Below are 20176 nucleotides of genomic sequence, written 5' to 3'. Positions count from 1 at the left end.
TACTAGCTGTGCCCGGCCACGCGTTGCTGTGGCAAAGTATGGTGGTATGGGAAATAAAGTATCTTATATTATTTGCTTAGAACTGGATTATATGAGGCCCCTTCTACACAGCTGTATAAAATGCACACTGAAGTGGATTATATGGCAGTGTGAAGTCAAGATAATCCAGTGCAAAGCAGATAATATAAGATTATAAATGGGTTATATAGCTGTGTGGAAGAGCCTTGAGTCTGCATTGCCATATAATCCAGTTAAAATCAGATAATCTGTATTTTATAGGCAGTGGGGAAGAGGCCTAAGTGAGGCCTAACTCTGCCTGTCCCCTGGGCTGAGTGGGTTGCTAGGAGACCAAGTGGGCGGAGCTTAGCCTTCTAACTGGCAGAAATTGGCTAAAAACAATTATTCCTTTCCCTCTAATTAGGACTTTATTTTTCTTTTCTTTTTGTTGAATGAACGTAAAAGGATGGATGAGGGGTTGTGCTGCCAAGTTTAGTGTTTCTGGGATGTGTAGTTTTGTTGTTTTGTCCTAGACCAAAATTTCATTACCCTTTTATATATATAGATGGAACTCTATCCATTTCTTGACCCAATCTTTGTTTTTACTGTGTGCCACAGGCTACCCACGCTATTTGGTTGTAGGGGACCATCTATCAGGAGAGCATCACCTGAAGATCCTGAGAGCAGATCTGCAAGATGATGCCGTGTATGAATGCCAGGCTATTCAGGCCGCCATCCGTTCCAGACCAGCCCGGCTGACCGTCCTTGGTAAGAGTGCCATTCTCACTGGAAAATGGTGGCATTTCTTTTCTTGAGTGTGAAATGAATGAAATCAATTTTGAAATGAGTGAAATGGGTTTTGGAGAACAAGCCGGTTTTTGCTGCTTTAAAAAGAGCGCAATTCATAAGACAGTAAACTAGCCAAATACCTTTGAAACAGGGCTGCTGCAGCAGAAAATGGTGTATTCACTGGTTTATTTGCTCATAATTTGAAGAGAAACTTGGCCATCTTCTTTCGCCAGCAGCAGCAGACAATGCTGTGGAACAGTGATAGACTAAAATTCAGAGGTCTTTTGAAAGTCTAGCTTGTTTGTGTTTTGATATTATGACTTTTAGCGGTTTTTATTTGGATTGTTATATTTGTTGATATTGTTCTGAATTGTCTTAGTCCCGGCATGGCTACAAAGCCAAAATATAAATCAGAAGGAAAGTAGAAAGGAAGGCACACAATATTGTTATGTCATACTATAGATATTTATCTGTAAATATTGTGAAGCAACCCTCTACCTGCCTTGGTAACTACAGTAGAGTCTCACTTATCCAACACTCGCTTATCCAATGTTCTGGATTATCCAACACATTTTTGTAGTCAATGTTTTCAATAAATCATCATATTTTGGTGCTAAATTCGTAAATACAGTAATTACTACATAGCATTATTTCGTATTGAACTACTTTTTCTGTAAAATTTTCTGTAACATGATGTTTTAGTGCTTAATTTGTAAAATCATAACCTAATTTGATGTTTAATAGGCTTTTCCTTAATCCTTCCTTATTATCCAACATTTGCTTATCCAACGTTCTGCCGGCCCATTTATGTTGGATAAGTGAGACTCTACTGTATATAAGAATTTTAAGAGACAAATAGATTAACCCTGACTCAAAACCAGTTGCTAATGTCCATTGTGGTATGCCTTCAAGTCGTTTATGTGTTGTGGTGACGTTAAGATGAACTTATCATGGGGTTATCTTGGCAAGATTTGTTGAGCGAGGATTTTCCTTTGCCTTCATCTGAAACTATGACTTGCCCAAAGTCACCCAGTGAGTTTTTGTGGTCAAGCAGAGATTCAAACCATGACCTGCAGTTGTAGTCCAAAGCTCAGGACACGACACCATACAGGCTTGGTATTTTCATTTACAGTTGACCTGTTAAATTTATTGCTGAATGGTAAATTCAACATATCCAAGGTACTGGATAAATTTCAAATGAGGAGTCTGGGAAAACCATTTCAGAGCATTCCTTGCCTAAGCAAACCTTATGTAATTCATGGGTTCATCATAAGTCAACAGGTAACTTTAGGTGTATAATCAACAGTTATATAAATCTCATTGATTGTTCTATTCTAATTGGCACTAGAAATGGAATGTAGGCCTTTGAAAGTCAACAATAACAGCAACTTGAGAAAGTCTTATCCTGTGAGGAAATAGAATTCAATTGCTTCCACAGACATTTTCTGTAAGATCTACCATGTGTTCTCAGCAGTGCCTTAAAAATTATGCTGGTTCGTAAGAAAATAACGAAATCTGCAGATATTAGTAAAGGTTATGCATTCTGTTGCGCGATTTAGTTATATCAATCAATTTAAGAATGCCATCTTCACCAATAAATATGGCCATTGGCTAACTGAACTGACACTAAGCAGCTGAAGCTACGAGGAATCCATCCCTTGTCTCTCTAGGCAAGTTGAAAATTATCTAGAAATGTTCTCACCTTGGCCTAACTTTAGGCTGCCATTATAGCTATTTTCCTAGAGCTTGTGTCTGCACCACTCCACTCTTGACCTAAACCTTCTCATTGCCTATTGCCTTTACTGCCAGAAGATTTTAGCCAGCAGAGCTGTTTGTCAAGATTGTGATGTTGATGGATCCCTTGAAATCTGCTAACAAAAAGAAAGTTCTGCTATCAGATGGTAATTCTGCTGCCTTGAGATGTTTGTGCCTAATCCTGACCCACTGCAGCTAGTGCATCTTTGGGTTAGGTTTGCAGTGGGCTTTCTAAAGAATTTTAGTTAGGATTACTAATACTTCAAACATAAACAAATACATCCGTATGCATAAGCTCAAGGAAACACTCAACTATGTTAGTATAATGAAAAGAACTTAAATAGCTTGACACAGGAATAACAGCAACAGAACAAACCTTTCATTTTCATATTTGTAACATGCATAAAAGTCTATTGAGCAAGTGTTGACCTTTATATTTAAGAGATGTATCTATGATATATTTGCATAAGTTTGTGGTTGTCCTTTTGCTGGTAAGATAGTGCCTCCCTCTCTATCTCTAACTGTCACCCAATTCCCAGACTTGATAGAAGTATAAGGGTGGGGGGTGGGGGGATGCAAAACTGATTAAGAAGTATCTGTTTTACTGCTGTCATTTAGATTTATAATAGCGTCTGATGATTCTGGGTGTATAACTCAGCTTTTACAGAAAGAAGATTTATGTATAAACACGCACACAAAATATACGATTGAAATAACCCCCTGCAGGTACTCAAAGCTGAGATGTTATTATGATTGAAAATGTATTTATCAGTAGAGTCTGATATATAAAAAGAGAGAATGACAGTTGAAGTTCATTCATAGGAATTTCTATGTCTCATTCTTCTTTAATATCATAGACATACGAAGGAAACTTTCCAATGTATTGTTAGTGTCGGAAGAGAGTACTAGAAGAGTACTTGGCAGGGGGTTGGACTGGATGGACCGTGAGGTCTCTTCCAACTCTATAAGTCTATGATTCTAAGATCATGATCTCAAAACTGGAGGTATTTTTGGCTTCTACCATTCCACGTATGGGACTGGATCCTGCAGAAGGCAGGATTATTATTGGAATGATTGAGGGGAGACAGAAACATACTCTGAAATACTCTGGCCCGGCCAGCCACCAGAGTTAATCCAGTCACTGCCTGATTTTGATGGGGAAGTTCTGGTTCCATCTGCTACTGTTAAAAGCCTTAAGGTTGTGTTGGACTCATCGCTGACGATGGAGGCCCAGATCACTGCCTTAAGTAAGCAGGCCTTTTTTCATCTTCGTCAGGCAAGGAAATTGCCTACCTTTTGACAGAAGCATTGGCAACGGTAATCCATGCAACAGTCACCACTAGGTTGGATTATTGTAACGCCTTATATGCCGGCCTTCAGAAGACAAAAACCCAGAAGATCCAAATGGTCCAAAATGCGGCAGCCAGGCTACTAGCAGGATCATCTATAAGATCCCATATTACACCGATTCTGAAACAACTGCATTGGCTACCAATAGAACATCAGATCTCTTACAAGATACTGATCCTGAAATTTAAAGCTCGAAATGGCCAAGGACCATTATATCTTAGGGACCGCCTCATTCCTTTTTTCCATCAGTGATCACCTCGATCCTCCCAGGAAAATCTCCTATACATACTGGGCCCTAGGGAGGTACAGCTGGAAGCTACAAGGCGTAGAGCCTTTTCGACTGATGCTCAAATTCTGTGGAACTCATTGCCTCCATATGTTAGAGCAATATCGGAGTTGCGACCTTTTGTAAAAGCGCTCAAGACTTGGCTGTTTGGTTGTGCATTTAAGTAAATCAGATCTAATTTTCCAAATAGTCTCTGTTGAATGTTTTTAGGTTGAATGTTTTTATATTGTGGAATGATATTTTAAATTGTAAGTCGCTCGGAGCACTCTGGTGGAGAGCGACTAATTAAGAAATAAAGTGAAGTGAAGTGAAGAAACAAGAGTTGTCCCAGGGATGGACTGATAGAAGGGTGAAGATAGTGGGAAGAAACTCTTATTTCCTGTTGTTTTCTAGTTCCTTATTTTTCCATTCATCTTTTATTACTGCTGATCAAAGCTAGAGGGTCTGAAATGAGACATATGTGCTGAAGTGGGTAGGATTGGACTATAACGCAACTCATAATGTCATAAAGCCACTGAGTCTGTCAACCTTCCTGTACTTTGCTAGGAATAGCCTGCAGTTTCCATCATCCTTCACCATTAACATATGACTAGGCATATGTTTACAGCCTTACAAGAGTGCAAAAGGCACACATCCTCATACAAAGGAGACATTGCAAGCAGGCAGGTTTCTTTTAGAAATTCATTGTTGCTGAGTATAACAACTCCTGAAGAAGGGGATTTTCTCCCTGAAACAGGATACAAAAATACTCGGGACCCCTGTAGACTTGGGACTTTATTTGGACTTTACTTTCGAAGACTTTTTTGAGAGCGGTGCTCCATCATTATTTTCTTCATTCCAGTATACAGCAACACGACCAACCATCTGTTTAAATTGTTTGTAAGATATTTTCATTGACTATGTATCCCTGAAGCCTATATACATTGGAACCAATACCAGACTTGAATAACTTTTGTGTTAGAGCTGTTGCTCCTTTTCATTTTGTCGGGTACGGCCAAATTGAGCTTTGTACGGGGAGCTTTAATAATATATGTTATTTGGACACATTTTCTTTGTACATAGGCTATCATATGTTTGTATAGATACTTTACAAGTATTCTGGGATTTTGTATAGTAGGTTTCTTTTAGGGTCAAAATCATGGGTTCTAGATAACTGGCTATTATCATTTATCCCACCACTTCGATTTTCACCAATTAACTCTTTCAAGAAGTGAAGAAAGACTAATATGTAGGTTGCTATTAATATTCCAAGGCCAATATGCGTCCTACCAAATGGGATTTCTACATATGTAACACAAGTAGGCAACTTTGTGCCTTCCAGAGGTTTGAGACTTTAATTCAGAATGTCCATAATCTTAACCCAACCACATAGGCTAGGCCTGATGACAGTTGTAACCCTAAAACTATGGAGGGCATCTTGTTGCCTGTTTCTGAATTAGGGACTCTATATGTAGACTTTGCCTTGATTTCATGAGAGGAAGAAGACAACTGTCATTTCCAAATCATTGTTTAATGTCTGTGGCATTAAATTTAAATTCAATTAGGATTTAGTAGTGTTTCAACTAAAGCCCTGTACTGGAAAGTCCACATTCAAGTCCATATTGAAAAAAACATTTTTGCACAAATTAACTGAAATGTGTGCTTCTTATTTACTGGTTCATTACATGCTGATTCAGCCTCTTGGTAGGTCATTATTTGAGCGCTTCATTATTCTTGAGGTCCGTTATTTGGTCAGCTCATTATCCACTCTGCTTGGCACTCATTCCCTTCGTAAGTTCATGTTGCGTTGCTAGTCAGGCCCAGATTGCAAATTCTGCAAGGGATTGATTAGTCAACCCAGAGTGCCATGCAGAGGAGAGAACACAAATGACCAAATGAATCCGTTTTTCAAATGAGAGGGAATATTCAGGTTATCAAAGTAATACTGAAACAAAGGATAGGGAGTCAAATGGATGAAGGATTTCTTTTGTAAGGGAGAAATCTTGATGTGAGAAGAAAATGTTTTGCACTGTACTGGGACTCTGCAGCTGAACACACTTGCTTTGGTATAAGCCCCATAGAAAGTTGTTTTCTATGCAGTTATCTATAATACCAGTGTGTTAACCCATTAAAAAAAGATTAGTATGCAAGGTTCACAGAACGTTCCGATGTCTCACCAAACTACAAACTCTGGGATTTCTTGAGATACAACCCTGGCAGAATCATACATCTATAATACTGTATATACTCGAGTATAAGCCTAGTTTTTCAGCTTTTTTTTTAAGACTGAGAAAGCCCCCCTCGGCTTATACTCGAGTGAGGGTCCTGGTTGGCTTATATTTGGGTCAGCTTATACTCGAGAATATATGGTACATTTATTATTTTTCTCTATTATTATTGGTATTACATTTATTATTTTTCTCTATTGTTGCTACTATTACATTTATTTTACTCTATTTTATTATTATTAATACATCAAAACATCCGGGCGTCCCCTGGGCAACGTCCTTGCAGACGGCCAATTCTCTCACTCCAGAAGCAACTCCGGTTGCTCCTGACACGAAAAAAAAATATTATTAATAATACATTTATTATTTCACTCTGATATTATTATTATTATTATTGCATTTATTATTTTACTGTATTATTATTTGTATTATTTTCCTGTATTATTATTATTACATGTATTATTTTACTCTATTATTATTAAAAGGATACATAAGCACATTTACATGTTGTTGTTGTTGTTGTTGTTATTAAAAGGATACATAAGCACATTTACATTGAAGAAGATGTGAATGATGATTTGATCAGAGTTGGACAGTCTTATCTTAAATTTGAGCTTTATGTAAATATTCAAAAACCTTTAATAATAATAATAATAATAATAATAATAATAATAATAATAATAATAAAACTTTATTTATACCCCAACACCATCTCCCTGCGGGGAGACCTGCTGATGCCTCAATTAATGTAATTTTATTGGTATCTATTTTTATTTCTGGAATTTACCACCCTCGGCTTATACTGGAGTCAATGTTTTCCCAGGTTTTTTTTGTGGTAAAATTAGGTGCCTTGGCTTATACTCGAGTATATACGGTAGTATGGAGTGAATGGGCCATTGACTTCTATGGGACTAACAGATTTCTCTGTGGATGATAGCAGAGACCGCATTTTCTGCTCTCCCCTCACTGCCACTATGTACAGTAGAGTCTCGCTTATCCAACGTTCTGGATTATCCAACGCATTTTTGTAGTCAATGCTTTCAATACATCATGATATTTTGGTGCTAAATTCGTAAATACAGTAATTACTACATAGCATTACTGCGTATTGGACTACTTTTTCTGTCAAATTTATTGTATAACATGATGTTTTGGTGCTTAATTTGTAAAGTCATAACCTAATTTAATGTTTAATAGGCTTTTCCTTAATCTCTCCTTATTATCCAACATGTTCGCTTATCCAACATTCTGCTGGCCCGTTTACGTTGGATAAGTGAGACTCTACTGTACTTTTAAAAAATACTTCTGCCACTGCAATGCTACCATTAGCAGTTACACTGGTCAACAGAGGTTCAGGCTTAAACTCTTATTTTTGCAGCATGACAATTTCTGTAATCAAGAAGAAGGGATTTTATTTTATTATTCCAATTGAAAAGAAAGGGTTAATAATCCAATCCTTTACTTAAGTTCTTGAGACACTCTCGACAGCTATAGACACTGTTTTGTCCAAACAAGATAATCTCCAGTTCTCTTCTGACAGATCATTGGCTTTCTTTCTTTCTTTCTTTCTTTCTTTCTTTCTTTCTTTCTTTCTTTCTTTCTTTCTTTCTTTCTTCTAAGAATCATGTACTCCACCCACCAGGCTCAGTCCTTGCCTTGTTTACATGATTGTTTATCCACAAACGAAAGAGTGGCGAACCAAGAGGCTTTGATCTCGCTGGGAATTGTTGATTCTCTTTCAACTCCTTTCAGCAGTTTGAGTTGCCCCTTGAATGTGGAAACAAACCAGAAGATGAAATTATTTCAAGGAACATGGCAACAGGAAGTCTGAATTACATTATTTTTAAGATACTTTTTCTGCCTTGAAAGTGAAATCTGTTTCTCTACAGAAAGTGACAGACGGATATATAGTGGGAGCACAAGGCCAACTATTGTGTCTTACTACATCTAGTAAAACAGTGGTTGTGTTTAGTAGCATAGTAAAGTGGTTTGAGTGCGGAAAGTGGACCCAGGGGGACCAGAAATCAAATACCCACCCAGCTATGGAAACCCAATTAGTTATCTTGGGTTTATCACACTCTCAGATCTAGAGAAAGTCAAAGGTAAACCCCTTCTGAAAACAGGCTGATTGTCCCTTATCTGAAATGTTTTGAGATCAGAAGCATTTTAGATTATTTTCCCACATTTTGGAATGTCTGCATTTGTATAAAGGTATCCAATATTGGAAATGGGACATGAAATTCACTTCTGTTTCATATGCACCTTTTTAAACATAGCCTAAGGGTAATTTTGTACAATGTTTTTAATATTTCTGTGCATGAAACAATGTTTGTGTACATGGAGCCATTAGAAAGCACAGGTTTTACTATTTCGACCACCTATGTGTGCAATTTTTGATTTTTGGCATGCTTCAGATTTAGGAATTCTAGATAAAGGATGGTCAGCCTGTAATAAATCTTGCCAAGAGAAAGCTAGTAGAGAGTTGACTTAAAGGCAACAACAATGGCATCAGGATTGAGCAAAAGCCATTATCTTACATCCAATCTCCCAGTGCATTAATGTGTACATACCAGTGCAAATAGGATTCTATGTCTGTTGAGCATGTCCTAATTTTTTCTGGGCTCTGTGAGCCATTTTTTACTTTATTTTTCATATCATAAATTGTTTTGTTTTGTGTATTTCTTTCCAAATAGTTTTGGAGCTACGTAAGGTTTGCTATTTTGTCAACATGTTGTCGAAGGGTTTCATGGCCAGGATCACACGGTTGTTGTATGTCTTTCGGGCTGTGTGGCCATGTTCCAGAAGTATTCTCTCCTGACGTTTCGCCCACATCTATGGCAGGCATCCTCAGAGGTTTGTTCAGTCATCTGAGGGCAGAGGACAGCTAATGACTGAACAAAGGATGCCCCCAGGCAAGAGACAAAACCTTTCCAATGCTAATTAAGGTGATTAACTGAAACATTAATGCTGGCTTCCCAATGACAAAGGACTCTTGCCACACCCTGGACTCTTCACAGATATATATTCTTTCCTTTCCTTACTTAGTTTATCCATACCTCACAACCTCTGAGGATGCCTGCCATAGATGTGGGCAAAACGTCAGGAGAGAATACTTCTGGAACATGGCCACACAGCCCGAAAGACATACAAGAACCCCATTTTGTCAACAGCTGGAATCAGGTCTGAATCCTGTTGATATCTTATATGTGCTTAGGTTCCTCTACAGAAGTGTTTGGGCATTTTTGTCTGAAGAAGAACCACTAAATATAGTTCAGGGTTGCAGACGTGAGTTGCCACTGTAATGCCATTTCACATGTTATGCATTGCACATGGATGTATAGATGTGTGGTGCATGGTTGTGCCTTACACATGGAGCATTTCAGTTGCACATTTGGTGTATTGACTCAGTTATGCAATGCTGCCATTCAGCACAACTATTGTGTAGCACAATGCATGACACTCCTCACAGAGATTTCTGCTGATACAGTATGTTAGCTGGAGTTTCCTGTGTGGAGTTTCCATATAAAATTATATTTACCTGCTTGTCTTCAGTGCCATTTTAACACTTCCTCCAGTAAATATGAATTCTCTCTCTTTACTGCCTCAGCGGCTTCACTCCACTAACTTTCACTTCCTCTGTTTTTTTCCCAATGAGTCAAGACATGCATATCTGTAATGAGCTTATTATATTTTTAAAGCCTAGGAGTAGGACCATTTACAGCATATTAGCAACAGATATGATGTCCCTAACAGTTGAGGAAGTTGCGCTGGGAGGTTTTCGGCTAGTACTAGCTGTAGAACTTTATGACTGCATGTCTTGCATGTCAGCCTATGGTGCACTCCAAGGGGCCTTACTGCATGGGCTTGCCCAAAGGAAGGGCCATTAACACGCTCAGGGGAAACCAATAAAACAACAAGAGGAAAGTGGATAATGGAACTTGGGTTGGGGAGTAATGTTCTTTCACCCCATCAAAATTCCATTATAGCAATGACGCCATTGCCAGAGGCAGGCAATGTTGGAAACAGCATCGACGTCAGAATCAGCAAGAAGAAAATTGTCTCTTTTCTTATTGCTGGTGGTGATACCAAGGACTGGGGACTGTGCAGTGACTGGTAATGAGACCAGGCATCTCCCCCACTGTCAGTGATTTCTCTTTATTTACAGGGGTTCTGGCTGCATTTATAGAAGGCAGTGACACTGCTGTGGATGTTTCTGGGGGATATGGCTCAATAAAAGTGTATCCATGCCTGATATAAAACTAGCCTGCCCTACAAACAACCGGCAGCTCTGTGTCCACAAAAAATAAATTATATGCTTCTGTGTGCAAGCAAAAGGAATGAAGCTCTGTCCCAAAGCTCCTCTGCCTGGGGAGTTGGGCTTGGAAGCTTTCAGAGACCTCTTTTGTATCATAGCAAGAAATACTTCAAGTTCAAAAGAAAGCTGGAGGTGTGAGGAGTGATATTGTCTATATATTAGATTACTGCCTTTGAAGTCTGTTTGGGTCTGAAAACAGGAACAGATTGCTGCAAGGAGTGCGAGCAACTTGCCGGTGTGATCATATTACATTAGAAATACAAGATCTTCAGTAGATATTAGCTATACCTGGATAGAAGAGTATGGGGGGAAAACAATGAATAGGATATATGCAAGAGGTAATAGAATAAAACATGCCATCATCTTTTCTTCTGACAACCATTTTCAATGAATCCGACATACTTATAAATAAGAGTATCGATTGACATTTATTATGGCTGGGCATGATCTAGCCAAAGATAAGCCCTTTTAAGTCTCATTGATGGAACAGTTAGGCATGCGCTTAAACCTCTGCTGTAGAAATCAATGTGATTTAGAAATGCTTAGCAGTGACTGGCTTGTGCCATTTATAAAAGAGCTTTCTGCAACATTAACTGCAACACACAGAAAAAGCTAAGCAACATGGAGACATAGTGAAAACATTCCCAAATTTATACTAATAAATACTCAAACACTCAAGTTGTCTTCCTGCTAAGGCAGCTCCAAGCTACTATAGCAAATAATTCAGTGGCTGTTCCCTGATGTCATCCATGGCAATACTCAAATGGAATCCAGGAATCCATCTTTTATGACGGCTCTTTAATAACTGTTTCTAAAAGTCAAGGGGACATTTTCCTAAAAGTAAAGAAAGTGGTGTTCTGTGATTGATGAACCTCATTAAGGAATGCCTTGCCGCCCTATATGAGAGCCATGCGTGACTTAGGGCCTTTTACCCTAGCACTTAAGACCTGGCTTTTTACTAGAGCTTTTGATCTATGTTAATTTTATCAATATTTGTATGTATGTATTTTTATCCTTTACAATTTAGCTTGTAAATTGCCTAGAGCATCTTGGATGGAGGGCGATTAATAAGTAATTAAATGATGATGATGATGATGATGATGATGATGATGATTAATACCCCCCAGCATCCCCAACTGCCAAAACTGACCATTGCTCTCTGGCATTGTTAGGATACGCTGGGAGATGCTCATCAGTCACAGCTTTATTGGAAGCAATGTGGCAGTTTAGGCTGGACTTGGATAAATCCAATGTACGCCCCATGACTTATCAGCATCTCCCAGCACCATCATCTTCTTCTTTTTAATATTATTAAAAAAGTATTATCTCAAAATCACAGTCTGTGCAAAAATAATTTCCATGAGTTGTCGAAGGCTTTCATGGCCGGGATCACAGGGTTGTTGTGTGTTTTCCGGGTTGTATGGCCATGTTCCAGAAGTATTCTCTCTAGGAACATGGCCATACAGCCCGGAAAACACACAACAACCCAATTTCCATGAGGTGAGAGATCAGGTGGGCAATGTTTAGTCCTGAACTGCACACAACCCTAGAGCTGTTTTTTCTAGCCTTTAGTTTCTCCATATTCTGTAGGCTGTGTTTTTCAACTCCCCAAAAGGAATCAAGATAGTGCAATATTGTTGTCTGCTGCTTTAGAGATGAGGACACAAGGAAAAGAGAAGCCACATAAACACTGGAAAGAGATTCCTGATGTTAAGCAGGTATCATCATAGACAGAGCCGGCCCTAGATATTTTTCAAGTGTAGGCGAACAGAATTTTGGTGCCCCCCCCAAGCCAATCACTGAAAAATAAAGGCGTTGGATAAGCGAAAATGTTGGATAATAAGGAGGGATTAAGGAAAAGCCTATTAAACATCAAATTACATTAAGATTTTACAAATTAAGCACCAAAACATCATGTTTTACAACAAATCAACAGAAAAAGTCTCGACTGTGCCCCCGTATGTTTTACGCCCGAAGCGACCGCTTAATTTGCCTCATTGTTGGACCGGCTCTATCATTGACCACTGTCATAGAATAATAGTCATATAATTATTGAATCTTACAACTGGAAAGGACTGCAAGAGCCACCTAGTCTTGCTGGAACACCCAGGAATGCCTCTTCAATCTCTGTTTAAAGACCTCCAAAGATGAAGAGTCCACCTCACTTTGGAACAGGCCATGCCATTGTTTAGAAACTCAAAGGTTTCCAGACCTTTGACCATCTTGGTTGTTCTTCTCTGCCGGTGGAGAGCCTTGTTTGACTTCCTCCTTCATTGCCTCTTGTAAGGAATTTTATGGCTGAGGGGAGAAGCTACGCAACCGGGGAGAAGCTACGCAATTTTAGAAGCCATCCCTGCATGGGAGAGAAAACTGATTAAATTATTTGTTCTTCCTTGCAGGATCAAATAACTTAAACCAGCATGTCCCTAGCCTTATCATGTAAGACACAGCACTAAGCAAAAAGAGAACAGACAGAAAAAGTCTTTTGTCAGTTTAAAATGACTCTCAGGAAAATGTGTTGGCTTAAAAACAGGGAGAGGAGAGACAGAACATATTTTGTGCACAAAAGGAAATAGTGTACTTTAATTCAAAATGAATCTATGCCCAAAAAATGAATTTTATACAGAAAAAAATTGCTATCTGCACAGAAATCATGCATTTCTGAGCAAATGAAATTTCATGAAATAGGTACTAATGTATGACTAGTACTCAAACATGGATAAATCTTTGTGTTCTTGTTCTGTAGTGAGAAAAATGAAATTACTCATTTTTGCATGCAGGAATGAAATGTGTGAAGATGTCTATCCCATTATCCACTTTTGAAAATTGTGTCAGAAGCGAATTGAAAACATACTGCAAGTCACTTCTGATGTGAGAGAATTGGCCATCTACAAAGACGTTGCCCAGGGGACACCCAGATGTGTTACCATCTTGCTGAGAGGCTTCTCCTCTGACACCATTGCATCCTCTTTTATTTTTCTCTCAAACCTCCCATCCAGTTCCTTGTTTTCCTTGACAGTTCCACTGTCTTTTGAAAGTGCTTCCACATTTCATTGTCTCCAAAGTGTGACTTCCTATCTTTTCTTTCCGGAGAAATATGCTAATTCTACATGCCCAGCCTTTAACTTTGTGCATGTCTGCTAAACAAGAAGTCCCCAAATGCTGTCTCAATTGTTGTATTTTATTTGGGGCTTCTTCCTTTTTTAAACCACTGCCACTCATGTCTGACAACAGCTTGACGGGCATGAAACTATCATCTTTTCCCTTCTGCAATGAAGAGAAAGGCAGCCCTTTTATTAAATATTTAAGAATGTGTCACATAGGTTTTAGGTCTACATAGTTAAATGTGGTGGAAATAGATTGTTCCATTGGAAGTCCAATTCTTTGCACAACTGAGCCCATAAGGATCATTTACCTCCAGTGCCTTCTGGGGCCTGGAGTTTTGTTCCTAGAGAAATGGTAAGACATATCCCCAGGAAATCCATGCCAACATTTGGTACTTTTGCCCATTTGCTTGCTTGCTTCCCAGGATGGAAGAGTGTATTCCTCTGTTTTCACAGTTCTGTAAGCCTTCAGATGAGCCGTTTTCACTTTCAGTTAAGATAGCTGATGAATCTCTTACTCTAGGGCTAGTGAGTCGTAATTGAAAGAATATTCATTGATATGCAAATGATATGCGGAAATGGGTTGCCTAAGGACAAGACATTTGGCAGTTCAGGATCTATTACTGTATTTGCAGAAAATGAATTTGATTTTTTGGTGGCTAAACCAAATGATGCCACCTTACACACACAAAAGCTTAATATGGAAAATATTAGGAGAACATTATAATACACTTTGTAAATAGTCCAACCTCAAGCCAGCTTCAAACAACATTGTAGCGACTGTGTAGAAACACTAGGTCTTCCAACACAACTTTATGGTGAAGTTCTACTGAATGTTCTCCATAGCATTGCACAGAAAACCTACAAATGCCCAGACAAGTGTTCTCTCCAGGAATCTCTAGGTTTTCCAGAACAACTCTATGATCTGTGTCCAGTGGAGGTTGACTGTCGAGTTGTGCTGAAGAACTTAGAGATTCTTAGAGAGGACATATTAATTTAATCCATGAATAGTCTAATCCACAAAAGTAAAATCCACAAATGCAAAGAGTTGACTGTACTAGGAACCTTCCTATGTAAATAACCTTGTTTCCAACTTGCTTCTAATTCTTTAAGATTATTCTCTCTATGCTTGCTTGGATTATACTCTCTATATATGTCTTGTTGTGACGATCCAGTCAGGACTAGCATCCTGTCCTTGATTTACACATTCAGGAGCCACTACACATAGCACATGCAGATGCACAGTGTTTATTTTGCATTGCACGTTAAACTTTAACTGTTCTGTTGACACACACATACACACTCACACACACCAGCAAACTATTTGACAGCTAAATTATTTTTCCTCTCTCACCACTGTCTCTCTTCATTCAAATTTTATAATGTTTTTCCATGGTTGTATTCTAGTAAATGTTAATTTCATTTCATTATCTGTTTGCTGTCTTAGATTGTGAGAAGTGGAAAGGCAAAATGAGGGCGATGTATTGTAATTGTATGTGTAGATCCACATTTGCTTTCTAAATATTAGCTACATGCCGGTGATGGGTGAGTCTAAGTCAAAAACATGTGAAGTCAAGCCTGAAAATATTCTCATTCTCTCCCTGGGCTCGCTGAGCCCTATCTTGGGCTATTAACCGTATTTCAGCTACCAGTTGAGCAGCAGTTATGGCAGAATGGATGGGAAGGTTTAACCCTCATTTTCTCATTATCTCCTTCTTGCATCCAAGCTGTTAGGAGCCTCCGGTGGCCAAGGGGATAAAAGCCTTGTGACTTGAAGTTTGGGTTGCTGACCTGAAGACTGCCAGGTTTGAATCCCACGTGGTTGAGCTCCCTCTATCAGCTCCAGCTCCATGCAGGGACATGAGAGAAGCCTCCCACAAGGATGGTAAAACATCAAAAAACATCCAGGCGTCCCCTGGGCAACGTCCTTGCAGACGGCCAATTCTCTCACTCCAGAAGCAACTCCGGTTGCTCCTGACACGGAAAAAAAAATCCAAGCTGTTGTGTTGAATGCTGCAGGACAGCTAAACAGCACAAATATAAGAGAAACTGGGGAGAAGATTTTAGTTTAAATCGTGGCTTCACTGTAATATTTCCCTCCATGTTGTTCAGTTGATTGATAGATTAAAAACGTAGGGAGCAAGGAAAGGAGTAGAGGAGACAACAGCCTTCTTTTACAACTGTTTTCTTATGGCTCAACAGGAACAGTAGAGATGAGGGTGAGAAAAAGAGATGGGAAAATGTAAACCTTCTTTCCATCTACTGTTCCCTTCACTGCTCCTCTCTTTAGGGTGTGTTTGTTGGTACGGCTGTACCAGAAGCATCGACTTTATTTTCTTGCTGCTAATGTTTGCAATCATAGGACAGGCCGCCTGTCCATCATCAAGTTTGGTTCCGCCCCTTGTTCAGGGCTCTGGGAGGGAAGGAGCCATTTTTAAGTCAGTCTCACGTAAGGAAGCTAAGCTATAGGACGTAGACCAGCTCGTCCCGTAGAAAAGCTTCATATCTCAATAACATCCGGGGATATAGAACATCCGAGAAAACAGAAATGGAAATTCCAGGGGGAAAGGTCCCAAAGGCTCTGGCTGAGAGCTTACAGCCTCTCAGCTCCTGAGGGAAACAGCCCTAAAGTTTCCAAAGAAACCTCGGAGAGAGAACAGCACCACAGATCCAGGGAACCCTAGCTGAAACATCTACAAGCCTTGGTTGGTAGGTCCACTCGATACCCAGACGCATTTGGAATCAGTAGTGGGTCCCACATCAGCTAGGCCCATATAATAGACAGCTTGGGAGAGGTTATAAGAGGGTTTTCACAGTTATCCAAAGCCAATTGCCTGTCCCCTGGGGACAAGACTGAAAGGGCCAACAGTTTATTAAGGAAACCTTGAAGTGTTATTTGACTCCTTGAAGATTGATTATTTGTTCAACAATAAAGACTTTGTTATCTCATTAAAGACTCAAAGGACTATCCTTTTCAGGAAAATTCTCAAGAACCTCTCTTTGAGGTGCCCTGGCTTCCCGCTGGGCATAAAGTATACGTCCTATACAAAGACAATAGTTACAGGCCCAGCGCATGACAGAACAGGGGGAAATAACTAAATGGCACATGGAAGGAGCAGAGATTTGTAAGGAACAGTGAGGAAGGAGGTAATATTTAGTGGAGGTCAGGAGAGTCAACTAGTAAGGCCCAGTGTGTCAGAAGTTACTATTCCAGTGTACAGCTGTCCCTCCACAATTGCAGTTTTTACTATTGCAGATTTTATTATTCATGGATTTGATTTAAATTGTGTTATCGTGGAATCTCTAGGCCCCAGTTTGACTCTATGGTCAATTTCCTTCAGTCACGCTGGAGGATCTAGAGCAATGGTTCTCAACCTGTGGATCCCCAGATATTTTGGCCTTCAACTTCCAGAAATCCAAACAGTTGGTAAACTGGCTGGGATTTCTGGGAAGTGTAGGCCAAAACACCTGGAGACCCACAGGTTGAGAACCACTGATCTAGAGAGAGAACACCTCTCTAGTAATCTTCAGGTCCTTTCTTGCTTCCAGTCATGCTAGAAGACTTACACATTCCTAGAAAAATATTCTCTTGGGTATAAACATTGCAATTTTTTGAATGATTTTTCACTTTCATGGGGGTCCTGTTTCTTTAATCCCAGCAAAATTTGGGAGCCTAGCTGTACAATGTGTGTTTCTTGGCTATTAACTAATTGACTCCTGAAATTGGCAGGACCCTACCCTTGATTTCTTGTATCCCATCTAATCTGGGCCCTAGCCAATGCTGAATCAAAATTGAAAGTCGTATATGTCCTTGGTATGTCTCATTGTAACTGCAGATCTTCTTGCGTTATTCTGTAAAACCCATTCATCCAAATAATCCCAAAAGTTCTGTGATGGCTCATGCCTTTTCCTTCCTCATTTCTCTTGTCCATGACTTCTCCGCTAGACTGTATCCTCCACTTAACATAGACAATGGAGCTCTTGTGCAACTTAAGATGCACAAATCATTTCCTACAGGCAAAGGCAATCCATTCATTCTTCATAAAACATCCCCCTTGGCTCCATACTACACACGTAGTTACGTTTAGCAAGCTGAGCTGTGCAGGGAAATCTCCCGGAACCCACCAGAGGCTTCCTTGCTACCTGGCATATTTTTTTAAAAAAATGCAAGAGCATGCTAATTTATGATCTGTTTAACTAAGTTGGAGTATTAATTAAATAAAGCAAGAGGTTGATTAGGACTCAAAGAGCAGAGGGAAATGGGGGAAAAAATCCAACAGCTTCGGTACAAAATTGCAAAGCAAACACTTTGGTTGTAACCACTGGAGGTTTCCCTCAGGTCTTCCATCAAAGCACAAAGCAGGGAGGGCGAGGATGAGATGTGATATAGCCAACAGATGTGTGCTGTTAAAATATGCATCTGCCAGCCGAGCAGTTTAAGGAGCCAGAGGGCTACCTTGTAGATCTTGCTGCACTCATGGGACCGTGAGTGAATTCCAGGCCCCGCTAGGCAAGCTGGGGGTTGCAGACACGTTAATTAGTCTTGAGTTTCCAGATCTCAGATGCAGCCAGGCAAATAAAAACTTTGAGTATAGCAGTTGCATTGCCGTGAGGGAAAGAAAGGAGTGTGGAGGAATGAAAGAGAATGAAGGTAAAGAAACTGCTATCCCTCCGAGAACAGATCTGACAAGAAGAGGCATAGTTCAATGCATGAAGGAAGTCACTGGAAGGGGCAGTAGAAATTCACGTGGCCCGCTAGTGAGGATGAAGACCTGGAGATGACTCTGTGGTATATTTTTAGTGTAGAAAACCTCAAAATCCATATAGTGAAAGAAGGGAAGAGCAAATTCCACCCATGTTGTCCTCACATTTAACATTTTGCATGGAGCAAAATGACCCCAAATGACAAATGTTTGGAGGGCCTTTCTGTTGCCAATGTATCCAGTACCAAGTCTTGTTGATCTCAGGGCTATAGGCACAAGTGGCTGAATTGTATATAAAAACCCTCCTCCAATCTTGAGAGAGGAGAAGCACTTTGTTTTGACTTTTGTAGCCCTGGCTACATACTATGGGATCCTATGGTTTATACTTTGCTGTAGAACTAGAGCTCTTTGGCTGAGAATTCTAAATAACCCTCTCAAAATTTCAAGTTCCAGGATTTCAAAGCATGTTGCCATGATAGTTGAAGGCAAATCATAGCACTATAAGTGTGCCATGTGAAAGGACTCTCATGAGAACACTAATTTTATGTAACCCTTCAATAAGGCTTGAGGTGGGCTTTATAGAAGAAGAAGAAGAAGAAGAAGAAGAAGAAGAAGAAGAAGAAGAAGAAGAAGAAGAAGAAGAAGAAGAAGAAGAAGTAGTTTATTTATATCCCGCGTCCATCTCCCCCAAAGGGGACTCGGGGCAGCTTACAGCAAAATCAAAATACAAGCAATGATAAAATATGAAACATCAAAGGACAACAACAAAAACCAATAATAAAATATACACAATAGGCGAAAAAACACAACACAGAATTAAAACATCAAATTAAAAACAATATATAGGCCTGCCTCGTGTGTACTATTTTGTATAAGCCTAGCCAATCTTGAGATGACCTGGCAACAGAGCCCCATATTGTTGCTTCAAAAATCAGATAGCTGGATTTGTCCAGACAAACAATTTTTCTGGACCTAACTAAAGCTTTAAATCAGAAATGGCGAGTATGCGTTCTTCCAAGAAAATTAGAATTTGCCAGCATAGTCAATAATGAGGAAGGATGAGTGTTTGCTGTTTATAACCTTCTAGAAGGTCAAAATTGTACACACTAGTTTTAGACATGTAAAAAAACTCTTGTAAGGGGAAATGCTGACATCTTTAGATACCATGCATTCCCAGAAGGATTTCCTTTGTACTTAAGAGGAACTTCAATGAGGTCAAAATGAAATGTCTTCAACGGGAATGTGAAGGTACAGGGGGAAGGTCTGTGGACAGTCTGAGGAGGTATCATTTGAATGCAAAGAGGGACATAGTTATAGATTCTACTGGATCAGAGATTCTCAAACTGTGATCCTCCAGATGTTTTGAACTTCAACTCCCACAATTCCTAACAGCTGGTAAGCTGGCTGGGATTTCTGGGAGCTGAAGTCCAAAACACTTGGAGGAGTGTAGTCTGAGAAAGACGGCACTGGATGTTCACCTATATGGTTCACCTAGCAGGGTCAGATCTTTACAGACCAGGAAGCCTCAAAGATCCAGTTTCTTGTCCATCATCTTTGGAGGCTTCAGTGCCCTCCTTTGACTGAAAAAGGAATCAGATTCCTGGGCCATGATATTATGGGGCAGAAGTGACATAGTTCCGAAGACCTTGATAGTTCCCCAGAATTGCACA

General features: G+C 39.6%; 1 protein-coding gene across 4 annotated transcripts in view; it reads left to right on the top strand.

Annotated features, from left to right (window-relative positions):
• Positions 1-20176, top strand: part of kirrel3 (kirre like nephrin family adhesion molecule 3) — a 960216-nt gene that overhangs the window by 610943 nt on the left and 329097 nt on the right. For all 4 annotated transcript variants that reach the window (XM_062960868.1, XM_062960866.1, XM_062960867.1 and 1 more), the window contains one exon: positions 616-765. In XM_062960868.1, the coding sequence (XP_062816938.1) occupies positions 616-765 (150 nt within the window). The remainder of the gene's footprint in view (positions 1-615; positions 766-20176) is intronic.

The sequence above is a fragment of the Anolis carolinensis genome, unplaced genomic scaffold (assembly GCF_035594765.1).
Source record: "Anolis carolinensis isolate JA03-04 unplaced genomic scaffold, rAnoCar3.1.pri scaffold_8, whole genome shotgun sequence".
NCBI lineage: Eukaryota > Metazoa > Chordata > Lepidosauria > Squamata > Dactyloidae > Anolis > Anolis carolinensis.
The sequence above is the reverse complement of the archived record's forward strand: the minus strand, read 5'-3'. Positions and strand labels throughout refer to the sequence as shown.